Source organism: Natrix helvetica (assembly GCF_964273705.1).
Source record: "Natrix helvetica genome assembly, chromosome: 2".
Taxonomy (NCBI): Eukaryota; Metazoa; Chordata; class Lepidosauria; order Squamata; family Natricidae; genus Natrix; species Natrix helvetica.
In genome coordinates, this window is record NC_138552.1 from 48,498,695 (window position 1) to 48,508,606 (window position 9,912).

Sequence of the window (9,912 nt, forward strand, 5' to 3'; positions counted from 1 at the left end):
GGGTTAAGAGGTTATAGAACATTTTGACAGCTACATCGTGTGGGGGGGAGAGAAGCCCCCCCGAGTCTTGCAACTTTTACAAAAAGGAGAAATAAAAAACTATAAACTTTTGCATAGATATTAGCAGTTTTAAGTTTACACAAAATCATCAATATGTTTCAATCATTTTACTTTTGTCACTTCCTTGAAAATACATTGTAACAACATTTAGAATAGTGTTTCAATTCACTTTTGTGATCTGAGTCTTCTTGTTGTCACATCCTCCCCCCCGTCCACTGGGAGAGCCTCAGCCCCTCCCTGCTTTGTTTCTTGTGTGATATCATCCCCCACGTCATCTAAGAGAGCAGTATGTTTTTTCATAAAAGCCTCTGCTTCCACAACTGTGTTAATTCTGATTCTACTGCTCTCCCAAAAAAATCAACATGCCTTCTGGTAACAGCCATTTAAACCAAACCCCGTTATTATATAATTTTTTTTTGCTAAGAAGGTATATTTCCTTCTCTTATCTCTTACTTTCTTTGGGATCTGCTTAAGAATGGTTATTTCTTTATCTTTATATTTTAATGGTCCTCCCTTTAAGCTCCTAGAACCTCATCTCTCGTAGTTTTTCTAAGAAATTTAACATGAACTTCCCTTGGAACATTATGTGTTCTTGCATAGGCTGAATTAATCCTATAAATCAGGTCAATATCCCACCCAAGCTGTTGTTTATCTCTGTTAATATATTCTGCTAACATTGTGGTCATGATCTCTTTAAGATCTTAATTTTCGACTTCTCGTAAATTTTGAAACCTAAGAAAAAAAGACATCCTTTCAAATTCCATTTTTATCACAGGATTCTCAAATTCTGCATTCCCCCTTTGGACTGCCTCTAGGTCGCTCCTCATCCCAGCCGCACCCTTCTCCAGTACACCTATCCTCTGCTCATTCTGTGTAGTTTTTTGCTGTGTTTCTCTGAGCTGGTCATTTAAGTCCTGCAGCTGTTTTTTCATTTCGTCCTGACCCTTTAAGAGAGCCTGAAGCATCTGCTGAGTAGACAAGTCCTTTGAGCTTTCTTCAGGGGCTTTAGGTTGTAAAAAAGATCCCAGTTGTGTCTGGTGGGCAATGGGGCTGGACGTAGAAGATGTGGGGGCCGATGTGGCCTTTCCAGGTGGTAATTTTTTCAGACCCATCATGAAGCTCGGAGATAGTTATTGTCCTATACAGAGAATGGTGTCCGTGGGAAAGCACAGCTGGTAGAGACCACCAAACAGGCAAATCCAAAGGAGAATAAGTCGTTTAGTTCAAGACCAAAGCAGATGGGTGGATCAAAATATTCCAAATCCAGGAAAAAAAACTTATTTGAAGAGGCTCCTGAAGGTCTCTGGGGTGGAAATTAATTCAAGGCAACCAAGTTTTTCAAGGGAGGAGTCTCATGCACAAAGACAAAGAAGAAAGAGGAAGTGAGCCATCTTGGCTCAGCCAGCACTGGTCGTCAGGAAACAACAAAGTCAGAGTTCCCATGGATAATTAGAGAAGAATCCGTTCAACCGTCCTTTCTCTCACAGTTGTAGTCAGAAGAGGAAAAAAAAGGTTTTTTTCCCCATTTATTAAGGGAAGTGAAAGTATTTTAAACTTTTTAAAAAAACTTTCTCTCTCTCCCTTGCGAGGGAGAGATTTTCCAAGTGCCGCTTTTCCGAGGGTGGTGGAAACTCTCTCCCCCCTCTAATTTGGACTCTTCCACTGGTTGAAACAAAGTCCAAGAAAAAAACTGCAAGTCAATCAATAAGGTGTTAAACTATAAAAGACCGGGGAAAGCCCCCACCTCACCGCACTTCAGCTGCTGCATTCAAATTAATCGCTTCCTTCCTGGCTGCGCTTGGCGAAGTGCGCGTTGGCATTCTGCATGCTCCCTATGCTCCACAGCCCCTGGGGCAAAGCTGGAGACCCCCCTGTGGCTGCCGCCATTCCAGGGGGTCCCAGCAAGCCGCCCCTAGGGCAGGGTGCCACTAAAAGGCACCCTGTGCTCCCCTAGGATTCAGGGGAGCCCACCGAAGCAGCGAGAAGGCGGACACACGCGTCCATTGCCTTCGGCCACCAGAAGTGATCAAGCTCCTTCATTTTTAATAGCCGAAAAGAGTTTTTTTCGTTTTTCAATACTGAGAAAAGTTGGCAAGTCTGTGAAGTGAAGTAGTCACTGTGAATGTATGCATTTGGCATGTCAGCTTTAGGGTTGTTACTTACACTAAGGCAGGTGAGTCTGCAGGCACGTAATACCCTGAAGATGCTATCATGTGGATGAGAGGTAATGATGAAATAGAATGACAGTACCAGGACAGTGCCATTAGGATAACATCCTATGATATTATTACTGGACTAACAGTTATGCTGCATGAAAAATACATTGCTCTGCAATAGACTTAATATACTGCTGTTAATTTGTGGCTGTGGCTGTCTGTCTCCATTAGCAGGATTGTGCACAGAACTACCCGCCACTTGTAACATGCGCTACCATGATGCAAAGATTAAAAGAGGATAAAATAACATAGGCCTTTAACTTGTTTGTGATGTATTATTTATCACAAACAGAAATTCCTAATGTCAAATAACCACCCTCCCCCAAAGATACAACCCCCCCACCCCCACCCCAAGCTTTAATCCCAGAAAAATAATTATTTGGCTGGCTTTACATTGCAAAGGTGTTACCATCCAATTCTTCTGAAGATCTGTAATCAGAGATTTGGCATTTTCTGAAGTGAAAATGGTCTACTTGAGATGTCTTGTATTTAATAGAAATACATTTTTCTTTTAGAAAAAGCATATGAGAGTCCATCTAATTTTAATAGCCTTTCTCCACAAGACACCAACATGGATTTTCAGAGAACACAGTATAAAGTCCATAATGTTTCCTGTGGTTTGAGCCTCATACCAAAGGAGGTAAATTTCTTTCTCACACCAGCTGGTGATTATCTGATACCCTGAAGCATGTAGATTGATGGTCCTTGTAATTTTATTTTCATTTGCCTGGTGTAACTGCAGACTCTATTGTTATTCATAAGCTTCAAATGGTTGTGTTATGTGATTAATCCAGGGTAGAACATGTGGCACCAAACTTCATGGATAACTTGCGCTGTGTCAAGCAGTACCACTTCTACCTGGGCTCAGTAAATTGCTTTTTAAAAAACAGAAGCTGTGAGATTATTACAGACACATTGAAATCTTTATCTGATTAATATGTTCCAAACTTAAATGAATTCAAGGCAGGGAGAGATAGAAAGTAGCAATCAATGCAGCTAAAGGAAGATGAGAAATATGGACAAAAGATTAGACTGATACTGATATGTACTATGTGCTGCATGTAGGAGTGAAAGCTTGAGGTAGCTTTTGCTCACTTAAAAATATAACTCTTTTTTTGAGTTGATTTGAATAGGATTTCACTGTTAAATATAAGACAAACATAATAATAAAATTAACAATGGAAATATAATGGCAATAAAACCCAACATGCCAAAATGCAAAGCAACAAAGGCAAACAATTTAAAAAAGGAATCAACAAAACTTAGTCATAAAGTGGATAAAAGATCTTTTGAAATAAAATTTGATTTTAGTAATAGACTCATAATTCTGACAATGAAAAAGTGAACTAAGTATCCCCACATGGGATAGACAGTTCTTGAATCCAGGAAAGTACAGAGAAGATTTTGTCACATGTCTTGTGCAAATGTAACCAAATAGAGGTGGTTCTCATTTGGTTCCAGCAAAATAGTCACTAGGCAAACCATCACACACACACACACACACACACACACACACACACACACACGGGGGAGGGAGGGAGGGAGAGACAGAGACAGAGAGACAGAGACTATGATGTTCACTGGTCTCTTGTACAACAATGCACTTCGTCAGACACAGAAACTAGATGTAAGTATGTACATTGGTCATAAAATGCTTTTTATGGATGAACAGTTGCTATCCAAGGCAATTACTAAACTGAAAAAAGATCTGAACGTCATTCTCCAAGTATCCTAATGTTAAAATATAGACTAATAAATGTGTGCCTTCTGTTATCTTAAGGGTCACATCAGGCTTTCTGGAATAGGCCAACCGTCACACACTAACAATTGGTGGGCCTAACTAGTCCTGATTAGGAGGGGATTAAAGTTTTTATGGTATGAAATGTTACTTCAGCCATTTTCACTGATTCTGAAAATGTTTTTTAGGTTTTTAAAATTTAACAATGTAATATGTTTTCCATGTAACAATGAGACAAATCTTTATAGCCATCTGTTTCTATTTTGCATACATACTTAACCTTTTCCCACTCTAGTATGTAAGAGATTTTCCCTTTCCCATTCTAAAAGAAGTTCAAACAGAAAAGTTGTAATGTTATAACCCAACAAACATTTTCTCACCTTCAACAATGATTTGTATTAAGAATCACCTTGAAGTTGCAGCTTTTATAGACCAGTCAGATTTTTCATCAGCACCTTGATTAATCTAACAGTTAATCTATTTAGTAAAGCCATTTCTAATATTTGCAAATAATATAACAAAATCACAAAGTGTGATTTGAGTATTGATTATTACAGTTAACTGTAGAAGGAGGAGGAGAAGGAACTCCAATACTAATACTTAACTTCTACCTATTACTATTCTATTGACTTGAATAGTTACAAACAAGGAAGAATGTATTTAACTAGGGGGGGTCCATAAGTGTGAAAAAAGAAATTCTGGCTATTTGTTAACCTTTCTCTTCAGAAGTGCAAACTACAAGTCATGCTATCAACGTGAGCTTTATCTAGAGAGTTTAGCTATTGTTGCGCATAACATTGAGTAATATTTCAGCAATGTTTTTGGAGAATTTTAATGTGGTTCTAAAATCAACACCATCAACTATATTTCTCTGCACAAATTACAATATATAGGAATTTTCCACACCAAAGTGTGCCAAATGCTCAACTCCGGAATTCTGCAACAGATGTTTGAGGGAAATGCAAAAGAAGACAGGCAGATTGAATTTGTTACCCTTTAAATCTCAGGGGAAGAGCTACCTTGATGGTTAATTAGTTTTATAATGCACAAAGCCTGAAAGATCTTTGGAGATTAAATTGAGGAACAGAACTTAAAGATATGTTTGCAATTTTTCTTTTAATCTTCAAAAACAAAACAAAGCATACTTTGCAAAACCATCAATAACACTCTGCTAAAAGGAATTGTTAAACCATAAAGGTATTCCTGTAAATATTATTAGGATTCCCAAAGAAGTTTGGGTATGATCATTGGGTTGAATCCAACAGTTTTGCTCAGTGAATCAAGAGTGTACTTTCGTTTGTGGAAGATCCCCTCCCCCATAAACCTAATCTTCCTATCATGAATAGAACAAAAATGCTGAACATAATTTACCAAGTTTCAGTTGGCTAGCTTGAGATATTGCTTCTTATTGCGTTTTCCTCAAATGCTTTATAAATAAAAAATGCACTTAAAATCATGAGTACTACAGATGTGGTCTCCTGTAAGGGTCTTTGAACTTTGGCCTCTCCATTGGTCCCATTATTCTCAGTTTCACATCATGCTCCCTGGGACTGCTGTCCTTCACACAACTAATCTTTGGGAAAATTGCTTTTGATGAGATTGAACACATTCCTTACTGGTGCCTGGCAGCTCAAATCAGATTCACTTTTCAAAGAAATGAAACTCTCTGGAAGCTATGTGGAATTGTATTTACAAAACGTGGATGTTATAGTCATTAAGTATCTGAACTTCATGTCAGATATATAATATAACTAATAGATTGAATAACCAGATTCCTAATAAATAAAGGCTCACCAAACATTAGATTATTGAGACCTGGTGGCTGTGTTAACTCCCAGTTTTACTCACTTTCTCATTTTTTTCCAAACTTAAATTTGAGCCAGCCTATTCCTTCATCATTTGTATTTTGTATGCAAATTCATATTCCTTTCTCTAAGTCCTGGCATTTGGGTGCACATTCTCCAGGTCCCCTTTTTGCCCCCTGAAATCAACATGAGTATCAAGGCGCTATTACATTTCTCCTATCAAGTGAAGAATTTTTCCCCCGTGCACAGCACACTCCAATTTAAATCAAGGGATCAGCAGACTTCTCGTGTAGTACTAACCATTCTGCTGCTTGCACTCCAGTGCTTTAATTTTGCTTCCCAGAACAGATTGCAACTGCATGATGAATGGAGAGCAGCAAATCTCAGGCCAGCAATGAAAGACAGTAAGCCCTTCATTTTCAGATTGCAGGAAGCAAAGATGAGATATCTCGGGTGGAAACCTGTTTGAGTATTGTTTATGGTTCAGCAAATGAAATATGTCTTTATAATACAGCAATAAAAACACTATTAACTGCAACAGCGGAGAAATTGAGCAAGAGTTTATTGCAGGGCGAGCTTTATCATTGTAATTTTGATACGGAAGAATTCTTGGTGTAGGGACAGGCTTTTTGGGGACTAGAGCAAATAGAGGCATGGTTCTTTGAGAATGGCTTGCTGCAGTTCTTACATATTCTGCTTGAGGGTTCAGAATTGAATGTACTCATTGAAGAAGAGGAAGATATTCTTTTCTGAACCATGAATATATTTGAATTTACACTGTGTGTGTATTTGTCTGACTGCATTTTGACATTAGCTTTGGTGATGGATTGCATTTATTTGCAATAGCTAAATATGAATTTCTTACAGTCATTACTGGCTTTTCCTGATAAAAAGTCTAACTGGTCACTGATCCCAGTTTCTGTTTTTCCCCCTGGATTAATCCTTTACAAATAAGGGCTTCTTGTGTGGTGTGGGACACAAAAATCAAGCAGGTAGCTGTGACCATGTAATCGAACCCCTACCCTTCTTTTATGTGTGTCACTGTGAAAAGAGAGTGGGGCTTTGATCACCCAGTTGCAGATACTTGACTGTTATGACTTTCTAGTGGAAGTCAAGACAAAAACTCTCCCTTTTCCTATACTCTGAATGGGATCACATTTTGCTATTTCACTTCTCCTTCTTTGAAAAAAAACTATGTGTAATTTTATAAACACGCAACAAATAACATTTCACAACTCCTAAAGTGATGAGAGGACTCGGGGACTTGAAGGTTATTATAGTCCAGGGGTGGCGAACAAGTTCAACAAAAAGAGCCAAAATTTTAAACTGTGAGAGTCAGAGAGCCACACCACGCAGTGACCTGCCAAAACAGACAAACACTCACACAAAAGCATATAATTTTAACAATAATATATTAAACACATAATATAACATGCTCAGTCAGGTGTTTTTTGTTACCTTGTTGGAGTGATGGGATGATAATCTCAGTGGGATTTCTGGCATCTTTTGTTTTCAGTAATCTTCTGCAAATCAGGTTTGTATTCAGTTGTAGCCACTCGGAGCAGTTCCTTTACATGAGTGTCAGTCAGAATGGACCGGTGCTTTGATTTCACGTGTTTCAAAGTAGAAAACAGCTTCTCACAGATGTATGTTGACGAGAACATAGACAGCAGCTTGAGAGCGGCTCTTTTTACACACGGGTATTTTTCAGTTGGCACAGCTCTCCAAAACGTAACATGGCCTTCCCTCCAAAGAGATTTCAGTCTATCATCCTCGCGTAGCTCAATCATTTCTAGTTCACTCGCTGCCTCATCAGTAACAAGTGGGGTTTTCAGGCAGTCGGTGTCAGCATTAAACGGGTCGATGAGAAAAGTGATCTGTGGTCTTTTTTGGTCCAAGTCCTCAAACCGCAAAGTAAACTTCTCTTGCAGTTGTGTAAGTTGTTTCACATATCCAGCTATATTTCTTTTAACACCGGTCTTCTGCAGGGTGCTGCGCAAAGAAGGAAAATGGGATAGATTGCTGTTTTGAATGTGTGCTTTAAAAAGCTTCAACTTGTTTACAAAGGAGAAAACACTTTGTGTCAGCTCAGGAAGAGTTTTTAATTTCCCCTGCAGGTCCACGTTTAGTTTATCCAAGTGTGAAAGCATGTCCACTAAAAATGCCAAATCCATAAGCCACTCAGGGTCTGAAAGCAGAAGATATGTTTTGTTCTTCTCTGCCATAAACAATTTTACTGTTTCAAAAAGCTCAAAAAAGCACGAAACTACTTTGCCTATTGAGAGCCATCTCACTGCGCTGTGCAGTGGCAGGTCACCGGGCAAGTCTGCGTCAAGTTCTGCAATGAGGTTCTTGAATTGCCGGTGATTAAGGGCGTGCGTACGGATGTAGTTCACAATCTCCATCACAGGCTTCATAACGTGGTCTAAATTCAGTGTTTTGGACACAAGTTGCTCACGATGGATGATGCAGTGGAAGTTCCAAAATTCAGGAAAGGCGTCATCACCTTTACAAAGACCCACAAGTCCATTTACTGAGCCATTCATCGACGGTGCTCCATCCGTGACTATTGCGGTGAGTTTTTCAAAAGACATATTCGCTTTTTTAAAAATGGCAGTCATTGCCTCTTTTATGTCAGTACCGCGAGTTCTGTCTTTTAATGCGACAATGTCGAGAAGCTCTTCTTTAATCACGCAGTCCTCAGAAACCATTTGCGCAAATATTGCCAACTGTGGCTTGTCTTGTATGTCACATGACTCGTCTAATGCAACACTAAAATAAGCACATGCGTTCAAGTCTGCATGTAGATCTGACTCAATCACATTATTTATGTCTGATATTCTGGTTTCAACTGTGTGCCGTGACAGCTGGAGATCATTGATGGAATCTTTGAGTTTTTTATTGTCTGGAGCCAAGGTTTCAATTACATCAGCAAAACACTGTTTTAGAAACTCCCCCTCATTGTATGTTTTTTTAGCACGGGCAATGTTCCACGCCACTTTATAGGATGCAAGGGTCACACTTTCTCCATGCTTGGTTAATTGCTGAAACATTCAAGACTGTCTTTTTACCTGGCTTTTCAAGGTGCTCAATTTTTGCTTGCGTAGTTCAGTACCTTTGGGTAATTCCTTGTCAATATTTGCATGGAGAGTGCTAAAATGACGCTGAAGATTTGAAACCTTGAAATGTGATATCATAGTATTGCATATTAAACACAGCGCTTTCCCATTCCGTTCAATAAAGAAGAAAGCATCTTCCCATTCTTCCAAAAATGTCCTGTGTTCATCTTCATATTTTGGTTTAGCTTTGCATTTTGCCATTTTGAGTGAGGGTAAAAATCCTGCAGTGATGGTGAGGGTGTGCTGCGTCCTCCACACTACTAACGGCAAGATGTGATTGAATGAGGCTCTTTGCCTCTTATCATTATTTAGTATACTGTGGCTCGTATCGCGCGAGCTTGTTCTAAGTGTAAGCAATAGGTGTATAAAAGAACTGCCACAAGCTAGTCACTCATCTTCCACTTCATCTTAACTTAAGACTTCATCTTAACTTAACAAGCGGCTCGCGGCCAAAATGAATGAGGCTTTTTGCCTCTTATCATTATTTAGTATACTGTGGCTCGGATCGCGCGCTAAACCCGGAAGTACAGTCGACGCGACGACGCTTGCCTGCGCTCCACCAGCTCAGCTGGGAACGGAAGCCGAGCTGGTGGAGCGCAGGCAAGCGTTGTCGCGTCGACTGTACTTCCGGGTTTAGCGCGCGATCCGAGCCACAGTATACTAAATAATGATAAGAGGCAAAGAGCCTCATTTATTTTGGCCGGGAGCCGCATGCGGCTCGCGAGCCGCGTGTTCGCCACCCCTGTTATAGTCCAATGAATTGTTATTTAAACAAGCCAGGATTTTGGATTTTTGTTGGAAGTGTTACATATTGAGACTGGAGCAATATGCTCCACCATGGTCATCCATTCTGGCAGAAAAATACTAAAAGCCGATTGGCTGAGCCACCTGACAGCTCCCTATAAAAGAGCTAGCTGTCAGACAGGCCAGTGCTGAATCTGTACATAGTTTGCTGAATAAAGAACTGTTGTTGT

At 39.6% G+C, this 9,912-nt stretch overlaps 1 protein-coding gene across 1 annotated transcript; it reads right to left on the minus strand.

Annotated features, from left to right (window-relative positions):
• Nucleotides 1-7,303: 7,303 nt before the first annotated feature.
• Nucleotides 7,304-8,872, minus strand: LOC309387349 (general transcription factor II-I repeat domain-containing protein 2-like; the record flags this gene model as incomplete). The annotated part of the gene is made up of 1 exon (XM_081943822.1): nt 7,304-8,872. One exon carries the CDS (start codon nt 8,870-8,872, stop codon nt 7,304-7,306), a length of 1,569 nt encoding a protein of 522 aa, XP_081799948.1.
• Between the last annotated feature and the right edge of the window lie 1,040 nt (nt 8,873-9,912).